Source organism: Polyergus mexicanus, unplaced genomic scaffold (genome assembly GCF_030449975.1).
Source record: "Polyergus mexicanus isolate NDT 795.1 unplaced genomic scaffold, iyPolMexi1.0 SCAF_18, whole genome shotgun sequence".
NCBI classification, from domain to species: Eukaryota; Metazoa; Arthropoda; class Insecta; order Hymenoptera; family Formicidae; genus Polyergus; species Polyergus mexicanus.
The window spans coordinates 1957062-1979511 of record NW_027223338.1 but is presented as its reverse complement, the minus strand read 5'-3'; the positions used below and the strand labels follow the sequence as shown (position 1 = coordinate 1979511).

The following is a 22450-nucleotide window of genomic DNA, read 5'->3' as shown; positions in this document are numbered from 1 at the left end:
TAATATATAATATATATGCAAATATATATAATTTTATATTAATTATATTTATATATTTGCATGATTATGTTACAAATGCAATTATAGTTACACAATTATAAGTGTATATATATATAAAATATTAAAAATCTGTTAAATATATATATGTTAAAGTCAGTTTATCATTAAAATTAATGAAACTTTTATATTTTGCTAAAAATATAATTAATGCTATAATTGTATTTGTACTACAAGTTTTATACAAAAGATGGGGAAAGATTCAGGTAAAAAAAACGTCAAAATGTTTATTAAGTACACAATTTCTAACTTGCTGCTGAGTTGACGTCGATCAAGACTGGAAATTCGGCTTTCCCTCGTAAGTACATCCGGATCTTTGTACAATTTGCGTTGCCGCCCAAATACCGCATTTTATACACGTTTCTATATCTTTATCTTGTATAAGTTGTGCAATAAAACCTGAAGCAATGTTTTCAATTAGTAATAAGTATCTTTCTTGCCGTATGGTGTAATGAAAAGTCACACTTCCTCTACTCGCCTCCAACAAAAGCATCTCCAGCACCATTGGTATCTACAACTTTATCCTCTGGCAGTTTTATGATGGGATATTCTGTTACTGTTCCATCTTTAGCTAAAAGCACTGCTTTAGCACCTTGTGTTATGATAACTATCCTTTTCCTTTTGTCATTGATTTTCTCCATATTTAATATTTTCAGTGCAATTTGCTTCCTGTCTGTTACATTAAAATTATTGTTCTTAGCGAATGCGTCCGCTTCTGTCTCATTACCAAATAAGATATCCACATAGGGAAATACAGCTAACATTGGCTTTTGAAAAAACTCGCACAGAAATGGAGCACTAAGATTCATCATGAACATTTTATTATTTTCATAAGCATGTTTAGCTACTGTTTGTATGGATTCTGGGCTAACTGTCAAAAAAAATCCCTAAAATAAAAAATATAGAATCTTATTATGTAGTATAGCATTTTATGATTATATACTTTTTTTACTCGTATAATATTAGGAAATTTCACTTACCGATATGTAGATATAATTTGCAATATCTATCAAGTGCTTGTTCTCTGGCTTTTTAATGTGTAATGGTGAGAAACAATTTGCTGCTGCTAAATTAGCACACAAAGAGCGTTCTTTTCCTGTAATAAGCACTGCACACGTCCCAGTTGGTTCCTGATCAGTATATTGATACCGAACATTTAAACCATCCATAGTTGCTTTATCTTCTAGAATCTTTGAATACTTATCTTTTCCAACACAGCCCATATAAGTGGCAACTTTTGGTTTTTGCAGGAACCACTGCACAACACAAATACTGATCACATATTGCTTTGCAATTTTAAATTTTGCTTCTCTTGTTGAAATAAATTTGTCAATACTTATAAGTAATCATTCTATAAAAGTACTACTTACTTGTGTTACTCTCATGGTATTCTGTACAGATCCACCCGCAATAAAGTCAGCTTTGTACAAGTCAATTATTTCCTCATATATAGGTTTGTGCTTCTCCTCGGCGAGAATAGCATTATTAGGCTTTAAATCATATTTTTTTAAAAATTCAAAATCTACGGTTGCTGAAATATCCAGAAGAGGATTCCCTATACCCAATAGTAGCCCTTCTCTGAAATAAATTATATATTAATAAAATATTTTTATATCACATAGAGTTTCTCTATATAATATATTTTATAAAATTTTATTAAAATAAAATTCAATAAAAAAATAAAAAAAATTACATATGATTGTAATTATTATTAGTTTTATTCTTTAATCAATTTGATACAGGCTTGATTGATAAAAGTATCTGCAATATTTTTATTTTCTTTACACCAATTGATGTCTCTCATTTTTTAAGCTTAAAATATTAAGGTAACATTATTGCAAAATAAACAATTTTGTAAGATATTTCATAGTTTATGTAAAATTATATCGAAATAAAGTAATAAAATAAAGTAGAAAATATTTCTTAAACTATTAAACATCATATTTCTATAACTTTTCATGCAGAATATTGCAAGGAATCGATTTATTTAAAAAAATTCAGGTATTTCCATTAAAAAAAAAAAAAAAAAAAAAAAAGACATTAAAATTTCCGAAGCGCCTCCACCCAAGGTCAAACTAATGGCACCATTTTATGACCCCCTTAGAACCGAACAACCTTTGTCTGAAACATTTCTTTCTATCTTACTTTATTTTTTAGATATTTAGGTGTCTTAATATAAATGCCCCTGTATATATGTATATCGAATTCCAGTGTCGGTTTTTTATCAATTTAAAATAATTCACAAAGTTCACAAATTGAATTTCGCGCGCACTCATATGATGAAATCGCGCCGATAAAAATCTGCTTTGAGAATTACATAACCTATATTCCATTTCCCGCGGTTTAATTTTATATTGAATATAACATCAATCATCCGCGTTTATTAAATCAAAAAAAGCACGTTCTTTACAAATAATCACTTAGCATCATTAAAAATAATGCGGTTTTCGTTATCGGCCTCATTGATCGGTTCACATCGCGATACACATAACCTTAGCACTTCGAAATCTCGTCATAACTCGAGAGAAAAAAAAATAGATTTGCACTCTCGAACTATGATAGCCGACAGATCGCGAGAGGAGAAAATAGAGAATGCTTAATTGTGCGCGGCGAGATATTTCACTTACTGTAAGTCTTCAGCCATTTGTGCGGTGCTTGTATTCTCGTACGATCACGAGGGAATGCGTTGAAATACAACCAGGATAGTCAGCTGCGACGAGTTACAAAGGCGCGCCACCGATGTTTCCTTCAGAATGACAAAGGATCCAATGGCAGCGATTTAGTTTTATACGCTGTTACTAAAAAAAGATACTCTCTCCTTCACCTTTGAACATATAATGTTATCGCTAGTGCCACATTGCGATAACTTATCAAGAGAGAGGAAATTATGAAATTACCATACATAAATTAAGCGATCTAAATATACACTAATTTCCGATTTACAACATTCAACGATGTTCATCAGGAATAATTATTCCTAGCTTATATAATGCATATTATGTAAATGGCATTCCTCGCGTATCCGTTTCAATAGAATTATCTTCTTAGTTATGTATTATGTATTTTTTATACTATTGTTAGAATGATGCCAATATACAGTATTCAGCTTTAGAATGATATATATATATATATATATATATATATATATATATATATATATATATATATATATATATACAGAGTATCCCGCAACGTGATGTCCACACTGAAACTTGTATATTCTTTATGTCATTCTAAAGTCAAAAAGTCTTAATACACATATATGTTCTAAAGTCGCTTGTTTCGAAGTTATAGCGAAAAAATGCAAAAGTAGTTATTTCTCACACTAATGCGAGAAAAGCACCTTTATGACTTACCTTACCGCCCTAGTAGTGCGGAAATAACAAGCATTAGAAAAAATATTGTATGTATGGCATGTGCGGAAGACAACGAAATATGTCGCAAAAATACATACAAAAATTTTATTTACCGACAAAGCTACTTTTACGAGAGACAGCATTACAAATAATAGAAACTCATACGTTTGGTCACCACGAGAAGAAAACCCTTATGCTATTACTGAAACACATTTTCAAAATCGATTTTCAGTGAATATCTGTGCGGTATAATCGGTAATCGTCTAATAGGGTCCATCATTATTGAAGATCATTTAAATGCTGAACGATACTTGCATTTATTACAAGAACAGTTGCCCGAAATTCTTGAAGATCTGTCTTTAAACATTAAAACACAAATGTGGTTTCAACAAAATGGAGCACCACCTCACAGAAGAGAGCAGAATTGTTACGAGATATCTAAATGAAAAATTTTCTGAGGGCTGGATTGGCCGGGGAGGTCCAATAAATTGGCCTGCAAGATCTCCCGATCTATCTCCTCTGGATTATTTTTTGGGGGGCACATAAAATTTCTAGTCTACGCGAATAAGTCAGTCAATCGGCAGCAGTTATTAAATAAAATAACAGACGCTTGTAATAATATACGTAACGATGCGGAACTTCTTTTGCAACTTCTACAACATCAATAATTCAAAGAGCAGAAGTATGTGTAGACCAAAATAGTCACTTTGAACAATTTATAAAATTGTTTATAAAGTAAATTATTGATTAATTATCAATAAATAATATCTTTAATAAATAATATTGTTCTTATTTTATGCAATTTTGTTTTTTCACTATAACATTGAAACAATCGACTTTAGGACATATGTGTATTAAGATTTTTTGACTTAGAACGATGAAAAAAATACACAGTTTCAGTGTGGTGGACATCACGTTGCGGGACACCCTGTCTATATAATTTAGCCATAAAGAAGACCTAGAAATGTATATACAATACAAAAGATAAAATAACAATGAGAAATAAATTATTTTCTACAGGTATGAATTTGAAACATATACATAGACTAAAAAATAGAAGAAAATAAAGAAAATAAAATCAACTATGCAAGATAATTTATTTAAGTCACAATTTGATTATCAAGTTATATAACTTCGAATAGCGAATACAAGAAAAATTCATGAGTAAATGGGAAGAATTCCCATTCTTTTCTTTTCATCTCTCAATACTTATCGATATAACATACAATTATGTATGACAAAAGATTTTGTTTAAGACTTAAAAATTTGATTAAAACAATTGATGAGCTCTCATGAAATTAAGTAAAATATTTATTGCTCAATTACATGGCAAATATTTCTGTGACTAATTTTTGAAAGTTTTTATGTGGTTGAAAACGCAGTGAAATCCTGTAACACATATTTTACACACAAGTTACTTATCATGCTATTTTAATTTTTCACGACGATTCTATGACTAAACAACAGAGAGCTTTAGAATCTTATCTGTAAAGTTTATTATAAAGGCTACTTACCATTATATGCGCTTGTGTATTTTTATATCTGATAACTTTTACTAATAAAATATCATATGAAAATATATATCTGTATTATAAAGCAAACTATTCCTAATTATGTAAATTTTTATCTTGTATTTTATGTGGGAAATAAATTAATTCTTCCACATATCACTATTTATACTTGATAGTATAAATTAATAAATAATCAGAAAAAGAGATTTCTCAATTCTTGAATAAATAGTTTTGAAATTTGTTCAACTATCGAAAGATATATCTTTGCTACAAAAATGTAGGATTATAGATTGAAATAATAATAGTTTAATCTCTTAGCAAGAATGAACAAAAATGTACAACGCGATGTTATTGCCATAATTCAATTGCGTCATCATTTATTAAGAATATTTTATATGGAACATCCGTTATTCTCCTCCGAATTTTAGAGATCATTACAGGAAGCGCGAGGAAAATATTCGTTCTTACGATACCTTCGTGCTCCTGCCGAGTAGAGAGACTTTCGCTCTAACTCTAGGGCGATATTCGACTCGTGAGCACGTTGTAGCACATGTCGATCTCTCAGTTTTGTTCCTCGCTTTATAGAAGATTCTCCTCGCATCTCACGGAATTGGGACTCTAAGAAGTACCGCTTCTCCTAAGAAAGAAAACATGACTCTCAAAGGCGTTCGGATGGAAGACGGGGGAATTAACGTGTCGTTTTTATTCCTTTTTTTATTATTTTTTTTTAATTCGTTTTCTTTTACGCGTATCGGAACGATACCGAATAACCGAGTGACTGTGTAGGGATGGACTTGCCTTGGATGCGGTAATACAGTTTCGTCTTTATCCAAATGGAATCTTACTCCCTCTCTGCGTCTCTGTCTATCTCGCGGTATCTTTCAACGTGGTACAAAGTGTTGAACAATTACCTCTCACACCACGTCGCTTCTCCATCAGACCTCTTTGCCGTTTCTACTCTCGAAGCTCTCTTCTCTCGAGCCTGGCTCGCTCTCGATTCCTTCGATGTACATCCATCGTGGACGTTGCCAGTGTAGAGGGCTATCATCGTGTCCTATATCATATATCATATTACAACGTGTTAAAATTCTTGCTGGAGCGGTTTCTATCGGTTTTGCGCTTTTTTTTTGTCGTAATGCGGCAATCGACGACGACCGACACGTGTGTATGTGTGTTCGCTTTCCGTTTTTTTATCACGCGAAGTCAAGGGATAACCCGTGTCCCGACGTGTCCGTTATACATATTTTTTTCTCGAGTTCTTGTGCCGACTCTCTTAAAAATCCGTGCACGGATCCGATCGGCGATTCACGGTCTCTAGTGAGAACTCTGCCGAGGGACCGGGTACTTTTTTTTCTAAGTGCTTGCGAGGGTCTGTGCCGGCGTATCCGAGAGATATATCTCAGCGATATATCTCAGCTACAAGAGACTGGACTCGGAACTTCTCATCTCGTCGAGCTTCTCGGCCAGCGTGTGTCCCGAACCGTTTGCAACTCGGCTGCGTGATTTTATAGACGACGACGACGACGACGACGACATCGACGACATCGACGACAACGATGACAAAGCTGACGACGACGGCGACGACGATGATGACGAGACGAAGACGATGCCGACGACGAACCGCCGGAATCTCGCACGTCCACGTATGGGCTACGTATAGAGCAAGGACTGCAATCATCGGACAGACCTTCGCTATCCGACGATCAAGTCCAGCACCGATGTTACCGTAATCCTCGAGAGTGCTTGCATTACAGCCGATACGTCGCGTATCGAATATATCCGACGAAGCTCTCCGGTGTGCATGAGTCTCCATGTGTTTCCCGAATCTTTTTTTCCCGTACGACATGTATGTGACTCTCGCACGCGTGTACCATACGCGCGTGATTCAGTATCGCACAATTTCCCCGCGTATCCGTAACGAGCCTCGGGTCATTCGCCAAGTCTACGTATCGTGGATCGGGGATTGATCTAATGATAAGCGGTATATTTTAGAGAGAAGGGAATATCTCTCAAAAAAGAATCTTCAGAAAAACTTAAAAAAAAAGGGGAAAAAGAACTTTAGAATATATAAAACAAGATTGTCTCAAAACCAGTTTTCTGAAGAGAGCTCCATCATTTAACTGTCATTTTATTTATTTAAATACATAAAAAATTTAATATTTCTGAAAGTTTTCGAATTTAATCTTCTTAAATTTTTAAATAAATGTAAATATTAGATTCTTTAATAGATTCTCAAGTCCTAAATTAAAGGATTTTGCTTGGTTCTGAGGCACCCTTTGTATATGTTCTCGTTGATGATCGTTTGCCTAGGGGTTTCCCGATCTTGGCGAAAAGATTCCGTGCATCGATACGATAAAGCCAAAGTTAACACGGCATCGACGCACCGCTCGCTATGTACCGATCAAACTCGCAACTCTTGCGCAACAGAGCCGACGAGAGAAGGTTCGACCTACTCTCTCGCGCCAACTTAGAATACACAGATCGGCCGATCTTTCTCGGTTCGGAATAGTCTACTTATTATCGGACAGGAATCTGCTCACCACATCTCAGTATGGAGAGATGATTGAATTGTGCGCCTGGTTCTACACGTTCGTGTTCCAACGTCACTCTGACTCGAGGCTTGCTCGGTTATCTCTGAAGACACTGCATGGTGTTTCTTAAAGTAACTTTCTGGGGGGGATTCACACTTTGGCTGTGACTGCGTATTAGACGTTACAGAACGTGGCCGGGCGCCTCTGCCTGCCGTTGGTCGGGTAGAAAAGAGAGTCTCTTCAGCCGAGTCCGATTCTGTAGACCTGCTCAACCTCCGAGTCTGCAAGTTTGACTGGCACATAACACAATAAGCATTACCATGTACATACTGATAAAAGTTGGATTAAAAGAAATACGAAAAAAAAGAAACATTTAATTCCATCTATTTACATTTACTTGCGTCTTCATCTGTGATATTTCTGAAAACAGCAATGCTTTAACTTTGGCTTTAATCAAAAGTTTATGCAAGAGAACAATAACCGCACTACCATATAAAGATGTAACCGCGGAAGAGAATGACACAAATCTTTCATTGTGTTCACAAAATAAAGACAACAATTTTATAATCGAGAAGGAAGAAAAACGACGCAATCTCAAAATTATATCAGATTATAATAAATCCATTTATAATTTATATTATCATATATAACGCCTTAATATGCTATTTAAATTTATAAATTTTTAAATGTATATAATCTTAGAAATTAGCCGAAAGGCTTTTCTTATTCTTCTCGACTTTGAGTTTCAATCTACAAATGATACAATCGCTTTTGACGAACAAATTCAACCTAGTTCGAAAGAGCCAGCCGAAGGAGGGATGAATTCTCAGTTACAATTTGAAGAGATGTCGGTTGTATTTTTTAAGGTTTATTAAAAATAAGAACTTGCAAAAACCACACGTAAAATGATGCATCAGATATATAAAACAGGATCTCATCTCGTATATTACTAACACGAAGGAATATAGCAGGTTTATTGAATCCGACATCTTCTTTTCCAATGTTTTCCCGTTTTAATATGCATATATATATAGAGAGAGAGAGAGAGAAAGAGAGAGAATTAATATTCCATGTCCGTGTATGCGTGATGAAGCGACTTATTCGCGCTATACGTTAGCTCGTGTGAAACCATCTTATCTGCAGTGCCAATTGTTCTGAAAACATCAGTTATACAACGAACGATTTTACATAATGCTCGATGGATCTTGTTATGATAGCCCTTATTTCTTTAAAACAGCGAAAAGATAGTAGAGAAAATTAGGGATCAAAGTCGTTATAATCTTGGTGAGATTAAAACTTTTTCTCATGCCATAGATCATAGATATGAAAATGCGTCTTACAATCAACGGTCATTCCTACGACATTGAAGTCTAAGCTTTAACGAAACTGTAACGCGTTACAATCCCTGTTCTTTGATTGACTATTAAGGCTGACACAAGAGATTACGGGACAGAAAAGAGAGAAAAGAAGCAGATTCGTCGAATATAAGAAATATATGTCTAAAGTTATGACCATCTTAAAAATGAAAAAAAGATCAACAGCGATATGTTAGTTTAAGCATATTGCTCAACTAACATTCGAGACGAATAGGGCGGGTAGTTCGCGATGAAAAATAGCGAGCAAACATGACAGATCATGTAAAGATTCTTCGAAGAACTTTGTGAGAGAGATTCGGATTACAAAAGTCTTTCCATATGCTTTTAAACGGATTTCCAAGAGACAACCAAGAGAATCCGAGGGAAAAGATTGCGTTGCCGATTTTCAAAAGCTTCTCTTTTGTCAATTCAAGTGTACTAATATAAGAATGTTGCAAAGTATAAGGATGTCCCGGAACAGTCAAATATCCTTTATATAGACGCAAGCTAAGAAAAATCCAAGTTGTTTTCAATTTTAGTTTAAAAAATTTTAAATTTATATAATTAAGTCCTCCCTTGTGATATTTGAAAAAGAAGGTATCGTACAAAATAAATATAAAAAATATTAATAAAATAATTAAAATCGATCTCCTAAATTTGTCACTGAAACTGTATAGCTAACAAGATTTTCGATAGTTTCGGAATCTTTTATATTTATATGCAGGGTTGGGAACATTACTCTATAAAAGTAACGCGTTATCGTTACCGTCTATTTTTTGTAAAAAGTAACTCGTAATGTTACTGATTATTGATCTTAAAAAGTAACCCATTAGCGTTACAGTTACACGAAAAAAGTAACGATTCGTTATTTTTTCATTATGTTTTTGTTTTTTGTAATGCTAAAATAAGCTATTAGATTATAAAATTATTTAATAATCAATATTAAATATAATAATCTATGTTACAATTAAAAACTCTAAATTAGTCTCTATATAGCAAGCGTTTTTTATATTAAACTTATTTAATGATACTAATTTTTTATATTGATATCTTTACCTTTTAATACACTTATCTTTATAGGAATTTAAATTGTAATTTACAAATTTCAATTTCGTCAAAAATTTTTATCAAACATTGTTTTTAAATATTGATAAGAGAAATATTGATATTATTAAGAGTGTATTCCAATATTCACTATTAGTATTGTAAAATCTATAATTTATGTTACTATAGATTTTCAGCACTGGCAGTGACTATCAGAATGCAGCCTATGATAGAAGACTACAAAATATTTTTCAAAAAATACATCTACTTAATAGATATAAGATAATAAAGAACCAAAAAATAACGATACAAGTAACGACTAATTCGTTACCGTTACTGTAAAAATTTAACGACGTTACCGTTACCGTTCCAATCAGAAAAAAGTAACGATCGTTACCGAAAAAAAGTAACTGTAACGGTAACAACGTTACAAGTAACGCGTCACTTCCCAATCCTGTTTATATGGATGATTGCATAGGTTCGTGCCCGATTTTCATAGATAGCATTAAGTTGCTGCATGGCGGAGTTCTATTGTTTTCGTGTGGTAATTGTTGCTTACACCGAATAGATGACGTTGTCTTATGTCAATTTAGCGTCAGACATTGTTCAAATAAGTCCATTTGTGCATAAGAGAAATCATTAAAAATGGAGAACGAAAGGTGCATTTGCGGCATGTAATGCTATATGAATTTCGGAAAGGCGTGAGTGTTGGGATTGCACAAAAAAATATTCAAGGCGTTTATTTGAACCGCGCTCCTGCTCTCCGTACAGTCAAAAAGTGGTTTGGCAGATTTCGAAATGGTGATTTCAACATGGAGGATCAACCCCGCTCTGGACGGCCTTCTGGCATTGATGATGACATTGTGCATGCCTTAGTGGAAAGAAACCCAAGGATTACAACTGAGGATATTGCTGAGAGACTGAACATCGATAATTCAACCGCTTTTCGTCATTTAAAAAAGCTTGGATACATTTCCAAGCTTGATACGTGGGTGCCGCATCTCCTGACTGAAAGGAATAAGCTGCAGAAAAACTGCAGGAGTTGCAATGGGAAATTCTGCAGTACCCGTCATAGTCTTCAGATATTGCGCCTTCAGATTTTTATCTGTTCCGATCTTTGCAGAATAGTTTAAATGGCAAGAATCTCAATTCCGAGGAAGCTGTCGAAAACCACCTTACAAACTTTTTTCAAGAAAAACCCAGTTCTTTCTTCAAAAATGGAATCGACAAGCTTATAGATCGTTGGCAAACCATTGCAGAAAAGAATGGAGACTATATAATTGATTAATAAAAGTGTTATCTCTAAAATATAATCTATTGAAGTTTATATTTAAATCGGACACGAACTTATGCAATCACCCAATATATGCGTCAGAATGCTGAAACCTTTTCGTCGTCAGGTATGCATTGCGTGACAAATTTCTTATTTAAATTAACGATCGTCACATATAATTGTACCAGAAATAAAATCCAGTAACGATTAACGACACAACGAATAGCACAATTGCATAAAAAACGCGAAAATATAGTTTGTACTCTCCTCACACCCTATCGAGAATAAAATGTTTGCGGAAATAAAAGATAGAATGAGACTTCGACAGAAAATTGCATGACAGAATCGAGAAAAAAAAAGAAAAACAATTTTTAAAACGGGACTGTGCACACGTAAATGTAAAGTAATCCTTGACATTTTAAAAGCCACTAATTTCCAACGTAACGAGTGACACAATGCAACATCTGTCCGGAGAAGAGTATCTAATTATTCATGCATCGATGAAGATTGAATAATAATTAACTTGATCAATTCATTTATTAATATTATCATTAATAATTAAAGTAATATTAGAAAAAGAAAGAGATTGCACTGTATCATATTTAAATAAAAATATAGAAAAATAGAGATTGGTTCGAGAGAGTCGCTCGATGGAGATCATCGCAGAACTCTACCTGTAAACTATCAGACTTGAAGTCTCCGAGACGCGCGCGCACAAGGATGACAATAGAGTAACACGAGCGAATAACGCCGTGCGCGTTTCGGATCGAGATGTTGACGGATTTTTGTTGAGCGAGCGCGAGACGGAAACGCGCGCGCGACGCAGGAAGCCAGCGCGCGTCCGATCGTACCCGATCAAAACTTTCGTGATGGAAAGGGGGCGACGGGTTTCTGTTGGGATGGTTGTTGTTGCTGGTAAAGGGCACATCGCGAGAGAAAGAGAGAGCGCAGTCGGTGTGATGTAATTAAAGAAACACGCAATACACGTCGTTTTTTTTTTTGTGAATTTCACAAATACATTGTTATTACATATCTCTTATATATTCAGTATCATTATTATTTGCATCATCGTGGTTATAATTTATATAATCTTTAATGAAAAAATACGGTTTGTTTTTCAGCAAAAAAACCAAAGGCGTAGATGGGAGAATAGAAGAAAAAAAAAAGACTTACAGCAAGTGCCTACGCTCAAAAAAAAGAAAAAAAAGAAAAAAGAAATGAAAGTGCGATTATTACAGACTACAACACGTCTTTCTTTTTTTTTTTTTTTTATATATGTCGGAATTAATCCTACGTTAATAAAAAGATTACGTTACGTTACCTATATTCTAACGATAATGTTCGACCTTCAGGTTTCCCATACAGAATCGGCGCATCCTACCGGGTCTAATGTAAGTCCAAATATATAATTCTGTCTTTTTGCGGTAAAAGCGGGAGACGGCATTGTGAATTTTTTTTTTTTTTTTTTTTTAACATTTGAACCTGCACGCTTACCCCCTCCCATTTGGGGAAAGATTTTGGTGAACGCTTCTTTTTTTCTTAAGCACGGCCTACGTCTTCTCGATACTCCTTCGCGAACACGCTAAAAACACGTTAAGGCTACCAATTTACGCTCTATACAAAAGCATGTGTCAAAAATAATGGAATAGTGCTTATTTCGGCGACATGTACACAATCGTTTCGGAAGATGAGGCCTGCTCTCAGGATAGTTGAAAATTGAATATACAGTTGCTCGCTGGAAAAGTATTCTTCCGCTATTTTTTGTTTAAGAATCGCGTCACCGCTTTTTGCCAGTTAATCTAAAATTTGAGTCTTAAAGAAAAGAATAGAGCTCCGATCGAGATACGCGAGGCGGCCAATCGACGAGATCATTAATTTAATGATGCGGGTGAAAAAATCATGACGCATATATAATATCTAGTACAATTCATCTGCAGGTATATTTTCTACAGTGTATTTAAGAAAGTATCCATAGTCATTGTTTGAATAAAAATTCATTCATGCATATTGCATGAGAATTTCTTATTTATAACCATAAATAAGATTTTCTTATTTACACGCATAAATAAAATATTATTTACATGCAGATATGAATTTTTTAAGAAACAACTATGAATATCTTCCCTTAGAGCATCCCTTAGCATCGTTTGTACGAATGTTCGCGCTACTCCCGGCGGAGGAAAAGTCTGATACACATTCATTTGATACAATAAATAAAAGTGGACGGGAATTCCGCGAACAACACGCTTCTCGATCAGGATGTCTTTTTGCTCTAGCTCTATTGCGCGGGGATGATCGGCATAATATCGTAAGAATAAGATCTATCAATGTTGAATTACGCTGCGTCTGCGATCGATTGCTAATCGTTCAGCAACTTCTGCGGCGAGATGCGACGCGTATGCGCGCGAACAAGAGCCTATCGATTGCTGGCGTAGCGGAGAAGAACAGGCCAAGTAGTGGGTCATCGTCAGAGAAAACCGAAACGATCGCCGCAGAATACGACCCCACCGGAATGCTCGTCGATCCTATATTTTCTTTTTTTTTTCTCCCTCCGAAAATCAAATGTGTAAATTTACGCCCAAGATCTATGTTTTTCTGAAAACGAATGAGAGATAAAAACGTTTGTCAAAATATACTTATTTAGAAACGTGACGGTCGAGGATCGAGGAGTCTCCGCGGTGGAGGAGCTACATCGAGTTCTTAATGTCGAGAGGATCACTTTCAATTGTGATTTTATACAAATGTATGACGTAGAGGGAGGGGGGGGGGGGGTTTGCGGGATAAAAGGGCATAAAGACAATAAGATAGTTGACAATCTGAAAGGATCGATAAAGCCGGGAGTCTCGGACAGATACGAGGGATTCGTCGGTCGGGAGAGGAGATAATTAAGATATTTCCTGTATCTGCTACTTTTCGACTGGTTGTATTTCGTTTAGCTCTTTAACTTTCCGTTTACTTTTTTTTTTCGCCTAAATAAATCGCACTGCGGGTAAATCGCACTTGTTCTCATAGAGCGGGCGGCAGATCTTCACGCGTGCAGTTCGCAAGACGGCCAAGAGTATCTCGGTTCCGAGGCTTCCTGCTTAGCGACAGACAGACCCGACGGACCGACGGCGACCGACAGAGACCGATCCGAGCCCGACGCGACGATTTAGTATGGTGCGAACCGGCGCGACGGCGATGGCCCTCGTAATCCCGGTCTGGTAATCAAAATTAAGCCACGTCAGTCACACGAGATCGATGATACGGGTTAAAAGCACGGACAAATATAGATTAAAAATGTAAAAGGCTGTAATATATTTGCGTGGTACGAGAAAACAGAAAAGAGAGAGAGAGAGAGAGAGAGAGAGAGAGAGAGAGAGAGAGAGAGAGAGAGAAATATAACAGAGCGTAACAGTATGTGTATGTAGAGTGAAAAATTACAAAGTAAACAGTATATATGATTTAAAATAAAATAAAATAAAATAAAATAAAAAGTGGGGGGGGGGGGAAGAAAAATGGGAAGTGGATATACAACAGCTCGAAAAGTACCTCGTTTTTCTCGCTAATATTTTTACTAATTCTTTCGTTTTGCGATAAGAATGTTTGCACGGGTTAAATAATTTTTCTTCATCTATCCAGCACTCTTCTTTATGAAAGATCGCGTTACCAAGAAATATTCTATATTTGTTATACTTTGTTCTGATGGAACAAAGCAACATTTCTAGGAGATGCAGAGAGTTTTCGACAACGATTCTAATATAAAGTGATATCCTATACAAATTTTTCTTACCGTTATAATGTGGCGATATATCAAATAGAATAATGGAATGACGGGTCAGGTTTTTTTTTTTTTTAAAGTCAGAAATAAACAAAGACACTGCCTTGGCAGTGATCGTAACATAAAGAAGAGGGCGGCGGCTAATTATCAGCTGTATATCGCGATTTATGAGAAACGGGATTTCAATTCAAGCATAATATTGTAACCCAGTGGTACTTCACTCTACTTACCTACGCTCTTCAAACGAATCTCGGCTGAAGTCCTCGTACATGCCTCTACTATAACAGCGGTATAATAAATAATCGAATCTACCAATGAGATCAGATCAAGATATACCATATACTGGCTCCCTTGTCCAAGGCTTAACTTTGTGAATTAGTCCCTGTATATATATATATATATATATATATATACATATAAATATGTATTCTCACGTGCAAAGGAAAGAGTTGCGTGCCTCGCCTGATATGACTTTGGATCGGGACGGAATGTCGAAGAACTACACATTATGTTAGTAAATCTGTCATGAAATATTTCCTATTCCTCTATTACATTGACATACACGCGTACATCTGGTTAGTGTATGTGTGTGCGTATAAAAGGGAAATTTTGAATTTCATGAAGAAATCATTAAAAGATCGAGAAGTCTGGTGGTCTACGATTAGAAATCGTTTCTAGAGACTAGAATACAAAAATGCAAGATGCTTGAAGTTACAAAACTTGCGAAAATGAAGGACAAGCAATTATAGTAATTCGCTATCCGCTATCTATATAAATCGTTGGCTTGATTGATAGTTCGAGAAACTTTACCAACTTAAAAGGAAGGACTAATATGGATAGAATGTGGAATAGAGTCATATGAGGCAGACAGCGGTAGACTGGATTTTTAACCCATGCGATTTGCAAATTGCAACTTTGCAAAAACAACAAGAATGTATTATTATAACAAATAAGAGCCATTTGCAGCCCAGGCTGGAATCATAGAGGGTAATAAGGTGATAACGTGCAACAACAAATTCAAAGTACTTAGAAAAACTGAGAAATTCAATCTCAATTCTGTTTTCTATTTGAAGGTTGCGAATGGATTTACATATATGAAAAGCTTTGAACCTCGTGAGTAGAAGTCAGCTTCAAGAACTATGGATTGTAATTTCGAGGAGCACGGAGGACGTAATCGGAATATCTTCGCGAGACTCTCGTTACCCTTCATGTGGAATTTCTCTTCGATCGAATATGTGACAATTTTAGAAATACTACGAAACTCGAAACACAATTTAAATCGATGACTCACTGACACAATTTCGATCCATAATACAGATGAGAATTTCGCTCCTTTATTTAATACAAGAGACGCGACTATAAAATAACAAAATAAAAAAAAATCGTTATATAGTTTAAGATAGAAAACTAGATTTTAATTATTTACGATTATGAGAAACCGAGTGTACCGCACGAGGACAAAAAACACACAACATTTTACCATTTTATATAAAAGAAAAGAAAGAAAGAAAGAGATAGAAAAGAAAATTTATTTGATCTAAAAATAATTTGCTAACATCATATCTTTGCGAATTCGTTATAACATTTTATTATCATAGAGCAATCAGCACGCGATCTAAGTCAATAAATAAATAAATAAATAAAAAAAAAAAATCAATCTTTTCGCATGAAAATACTCAACAAAATGAGAATAGATACTCAATAAATTTGTCGTAAGCTTGCGGAACTGACTTGAAAAGATTACGGGAGATGCCGATGTGTATAAACTTACTGATCCAAATCGTCTGGAGAGCTGGTTTCTACTTACGACACGTTTCAAAGACAATCGATTCGATGTGCCATTCCAAAATCGCGTCAGCCCTGTTTCTTTTTCTTTCTATCTACAGCGTATGATAGTTTGGTTTAAAATTGCAGATCGCATCCTGGTTCGCGGTAGTGCAATCAAGAAATTCTAGTTCGTATTCCTTAGGAACGTTTCTTCATCCCAGGCCTCCGCGCCACTCCCGGCTGAGTGATGTACGTAATAGGGAGCGCTTGAAACACAAAGGATGTTCAGTGAGAGACATACAGGCCAATCTCGCAGTTAATGCCATGGAACAAGAGAGTCTATGAACTAGGACACCCCTAGAAGAGCAGTCGACATGTTCAAGGCACCATCAGTCGAGACTCGAAAAGTTTCGAACCACCATGAGATGCAGACGACGTATAAGCGACTGCTATATATTTCTGACGTGATCGTTTGTTGTTACAGCGACAAGAACGAGGCATGACTACTCGCTAACAAAATGAGTCAAAGACTTACTCTTGTACGACTTGAACGCTGACCCGGGACTGTCTCTCTAGGGTTGCCCGCGTTCATGGACAAAGATGGTACGCCTGAGGTGCACTGAAATTTAGAATGTACAGAAACGTCCAAGCGTCATATAATTAACATTTCACTACGATGGAGTCTGCACTCGTGTGGGCGTCAGGTCGACACTCGTACGTGTGTAAAAAATACTAAAAGTCTTAAAATCTCAAGTATGAGAAAGTAATATCTTGCATAGACGATAACGAGTCATGCGTTGTGTCGCGCAGTAATATTGTCGGAGAGAAGAAGTTTCGTTTCCACGTCTTACGGTAAAAAAGTAAGACAAAAAGAAGAGATATAAAAGAAAGTTTATACATTTTAAAGAAAAAGGGCGAAAAATGTAGAGATTTATATAACAAGATAGGAACACATTGCGGAACATTGCAAATCTCGCGATCGCCTATCCAGAATTAACATTCGTTACTACATGGGATAAAAAAGAAATAAGGACAGACTAAGGAGATAAAGTCGAAATATATATGACAAGAGAAAGAATACGACAGATTAGAAAAAAATGTCGACGAATCACCGAATCCCAATTCGCATGAGCTGTTAATCCAGCCTGGAACGTTCACAATGTTAAGTCGGACGAATGGGCAGTCGATAGGCCGGATACCTACTCACCTGAACCGGCCGTTGTTGCCACTTGGAGGGGGTGATCGGCGGCTGAACATGCCATACTCGTTACCACGGGAGAAGCCAGTGTCGCGCATGGATCCCATACCTAGAGGAGGCATAGGAGGCATTGGGTCTCGTCTTGATGGTAGAGGCATTGGTGGAAAGTCTAGCCCGCACATGGAACTTCCCATGTCACAGGGCCCTGTCATACCCGTAAACCGCCTCTCGTAGAGATCCCTGGTGTCCTCGAAGCCGCGCCGGTCGTAGTAGCTCTCGTAGTCCTGTGTTAACAGACAAAATTCAAGAAATTAATAGACGGATAATACTTCGTATCCCGAGTACAATCATTCATATTATCTATTATCTATTTTGCGAACAAATATCAATAAAATAAATACGAGTATAATACACAACGATAATTATGTAAAATTTAACGAGAAAGGAAACTTACTCCAAAGCGGCCACCACCCATGAGACGGTCCCGAAGGAAAGGTGGTGGTGGCGGTGGAGGATACGGATCACGTCCGAACATTCGATCTCTGTATCCATTTCTGTCTGGTCCACCTCCCATACCTCCCTTGGGACATTCCTTGGACCAGTGACCGCCTCGTCCGCATCGATAGCATTGTTCCGGATCACCCATTCCTGGCCTCTGTCGCACCCGGCTGGTAGATATCTGCACTTTCATCGGCTGCCCGTCTACGATCTGCCCGTTCAACTCCTTGATGGCGTCATTCACGTCTCCCGTCGCTTCAAGATGGACGAAACCGTAATTCCTCACAATGTCGCATTCAACGACTGTGCCATACTTGGCAAACAGTTCGCGTACTTGCGGCGCTTTCGTGTTATCTGTGAGATTCCCGACAAAGATCTTTGTCGTAGGAGTGTTAGGACCCTTACGACTCTTCGCGGCCTCACATTTTATCGGTTGCCCATGGACCATATGTCCATTCAGATTTTGTATGGCATTTCGCCCTGCTTCCTCATTTTCCATATGCTGCGAATAAAACATGTACATTCCATTATCGATTTTGTCAATCATATTATCGTCTAATTTCTAGTAATCGGAATGCCGATTCAATTAATACGACACTTACCACAAAGCCATAATTCTTTACCACGTCGCATTCCACGACCTTGCCGTATTTCTCGAACAGTGGTTTAATATCTGCGTTCGAGGTCTTGTCGGCTAAATTACCAATGAAGATTTTAAATGTGCCAACGCTGCTAAAACCCGGCATTTTGTGGCTCGTAGAACCTAATGTCATAAAAATATATATTTAAAAGAAAAATATTTTTTTCTCCTTATTACCCTTCTTACCATTTATATATATATACAATTAATTGAATTTTTAGATTTATTTTGCATTTTTTTTTAAATAACACTTTCTGTGTTTCCTCTTACATACATATTTATTAAAATATTATTTGCAATAAAATTAATTTGTAACAATTTTTAATTATAAAAATAACAAAAGTCATATTAAAATTTCAGAGAGCTAATAGCGATAATCTCTTTCCATAGTAATTCAAACAGATGCAGGAATCAGAAATTACAAAAACTTGTAAGATCTTTTACACGAGCAAGGGAAGATATCGGAGCACCTCAAATACCCATACCGGAATTCTCTCACTTATTAGACAGTGACTTTGTCGATGTATCATTTTATCGTCTCACATCCGATATTTTTCTGCTCACCTATACATCCTACGACTATTACATGTTACTTTTCAATTTTTTTATTTGCGCAATTATATGCCCGATATATCGCGCGATACCAATCCATCTTATTTCATATAAGACCACCATACTTTATTCCATGGATTCTGCGGGCGAATTACTCATGCGCCTCATGGTGTTGCGTCGTCTGAACAGAGCATCGAAGCCGGTGTAACATCGGAAAATATAAATTTCGATGTATAAACATACGAAGGTGCGTGTAATCCCTATTTATATATTTATTAAAGGTAGACTCGCATTTCCCAATTGCGCCATCTTGAACGTTGGCGCTAGAGCGAGATGGCAGGCAAGCATGATATCGGAACTACATAACAAACTCCATTCAGTCGCATTGTATACCGCTTTATCAAGGTTAACCGAAATTATAAAAAATAAAATTTTTTTTTTTCTTTTCTTCTTCGAAATATTCCGACTGACGTAACTCGCGCGCGCTCGATGATGCAATCTGTCGAGACCGGCGTCCCTTACCACGAGGATCCAATCGGAAGGGAATCGAAGAGGCGACGCGATCGTTCGGTTTCGATACCGACGCTTTCCTTCCTCCATCTTGCCGAGATCTCGCACGCGCGAGACCCGCTGGCGATTAAACGATTTACGCACAAAAGGGAAACGCGTTTCCTCGGTTCCCTATACAAGCGCATTCGCGTATTGCTCGATAGATACCGAATTACACCCGCCCTCGCGAAGCGAACGCCGTTAACGCACGGCTGTGAGAAGCAAGATTTTTTTTTTCACCGCACCCGGTATGGCGAAAGCGCGTACGTACCTGTGATCGGATGTTCCTCACGATATTAAATCGGTACACGAGCGACGCTTGACTAAAGAATCGGCGAGAAATTCACTCGGATCGCACTCACGGAGTTTCACGCGGTAACGCGAACGAAACTCGTGCCGCCGGTTAATCTCGAAAGACACGCGACGAAACGGAAACTAGTAATGGCGGCGTCTCGCGCTCGTTGCGTCGTTCGGCTCGCGTCGCGCGTTCCTCAACCCATCGCGTCGCGTCGCGCGCTCGCCCGGTGACGCCAGCGCCACCGCGGAGCAACCAATCACGAGCGAGCGCGGGAGAATTCTACCGCGCCGCGTCGCCACTGTCGCTGTCCATCTTTCCGAATTATATTCAATCGGAGATTCATCGTGCTCCCTTGTGTACGCGCTAAACGGAACGGGAAGAGGCGTCAGTATATATGTATACTACGGTATTACGCGTCGATTTTTCATTGCACGATCGCACGTATATGATAAAATGTAGATACAGCGCCGATTTCTTATCAGTGCTGATCTCTCAAGTATTTACAGAGAGCTTTTAGTATGTTTAAGATGTATCATGTATACATTTGTTTATAAATTAACACGAATAAAAGATAAATTTATCCTAATTTTATTTAAATATAATAAATACGAGGAAATAAATCTCTCGTTATCGATAGTTAAATAGTAATAGATCTATTGAATTTGGTGAATATGGAGTATGCAATGTATATTCATTCATGACAGTATTTCGATATTTTTAGAAGCAACGTCAGGGGGTGTGACGGTGCACTTTGTTCGCACACCCTTCTGCCGAATTTTCACAAAGTTAATATAAAGAAACATGTCAAACAATACTTTTTACTTTATCCCTTTTCAACAAATAAAACAAATAATTTACCAACCTCGACGGCTTTCCAATAAGACTTATTCAACCCATTATTTAATAAACTAATGCACATTTTCGAGCAATAGTTATTGGTAATCGTCCAAATCGCAAATTACGTAAAATTTGTCGCGAAAGAATACACAATAATTGAAATCTTGCCAGATTAATACATTGTGCATTATACAGCACTACTAACTGTCTCACACAACAGACGTCAGAATGACAAAAAAAAATATATATATATATAAACGTAATAATAGCTATAATAAAATTTTATATGATTATCGTCGAGATTCAAGGATTGTCCATCCAATAATACATTGATCGTTTCAAGTACGTGGAGTCGCGAGAGATAGACAAGTCAGCGTGGAAAATTACCGCACGGAGATCGTACAACTGCGCACGAGTGCGACGAAGACGGTGAATACATTCGTAGAAGCGTCATTTTGCCCATCGATATAAGTTTCGTCTCTCGTCGCGCGATACGACAAACGCACAACCGGCATAATCTCATCGAGAGTTCAGATTTCGATGATTCGGATTCGTGAGAAAAAGAAAAAAAAAACCTCCACGTGTATACTCGCGAGAAACGCCATCAACGGCAATTGCTGTAAATGAAAAAGAAGAAAGAAGAAACCGCGTCAAAAACAAACGTCGGCGCGATTGCGCTGGTAACGAGGGATGCATTTTTAATCGACAAAACCGCCCGTGAAAGTGAAGAAAGCCCGTGTTGATCCGTCGAAAGTTTGTACGACGACGTCACGAAAATGATCTTTTATACCACGAACGAGATCGGGGGCACCGGCTAGACGGCAGCCGGGATAGAACCGAATGGGATGCTCGATTCGAGACAGCGTATCGCCAACTATTCGTTCGATCGTTCGTGCTCCCGCGACTATATATGCGCGACGCGATTAAGCTACCGATTATATTTAATACGGCGAGGATAGATTGATGTACTCACCAAGTCAGTAGTCTGTAAAACTGCTAAAACTGCGCTACACACGCGATACGACGCGACCCACACGCTCCCGAGGTAAAAGATGGCGAAACGGAAATGTGCAGCGACGCGAAGAAACGTTCACGTCAACTCGAGACGTTTCCTGCGAGAACTGCTGCTGACCTACTGCTGCCAACCTAATCCTAACCTATTGCTGCCAACCTAATCCTAACCGCTGGCCATAGACGATAGATGCGGTGTTGTTCTCGGGGACG

The 22450-nt window shown here is 37.1% G+C and overlaps 2 protein-coding genes across 14 annotated transcripts; both read right to left on the bottom strand.

Annotated features, from left to right (window-relative positions):
- Positions 1-264: 264 nt before the first annotated feature.
- Positions 265-2775, bottom strand: Adk2 (Adenosine kinase 2). Its single transcript, XM_070310994.1, has 5 exons — positions 2685-2775; positions 1428-1635; positions 1038-1313; positions 536-944; positions 265-456 (listed from the first exon to the last, which is right to left on the bottom strand). Exons 1-5 carry the CDS (start codon positions 2699-2701, stop codon positions 329-331), a joined length of 1038 nt encoding a protein of 345 aa, XP_070167095.1. The 5' UTR covers positions 2702-2775; the 3' UTR covers positions 265-328.
- A 1931-nt stretch (positions 2776-4706) lies between these two features.
- On the bottom strand, positions 4707-22352 carry Lark (RNA-binding protein lark). 13 transcript variants are annotated; one of them, XR_011448161.1, is made up of 9 exons: positions 22200-22351; positions 18953-19113; positions 18307-18852; positions 17862-18136; positions 15118-15165; positions 7465-7748; positions 5723-5978; positions 5398-5561; positions 4707-4802 (listed from the first exon to the last, which is right to left on the bottom strand). XR_011448161.1 is itself a non-coding variant. In XM_070310989.1 (7 exons), exons 2-7 carry the CDS (start codon positions 19094-19096, stop codon positions 8516-8518), a joined length of 1002 nt encoding a protein of 333 aa, XP_070167090.1. In that variant the 5' UTR covers positions 19097-19113; positions 22200-22350; the 3' UTR covers positions 8193-8515. The 13 variants fall into 13 exon arrangements, 9 of the variants coding, with proteins under 9 accessions (XP_070167089.1, XP_070167090.1, XP_070167091.1 ...); XR_011448159.1 differs by having other exon boundaries at positions 4707-5561; XR_011448160.1 differs by having other exon boundaries at positions 4707-5561; positions 5836-5978.
- Positions 22353-22450: the final 98 nt, after the last annotated feature.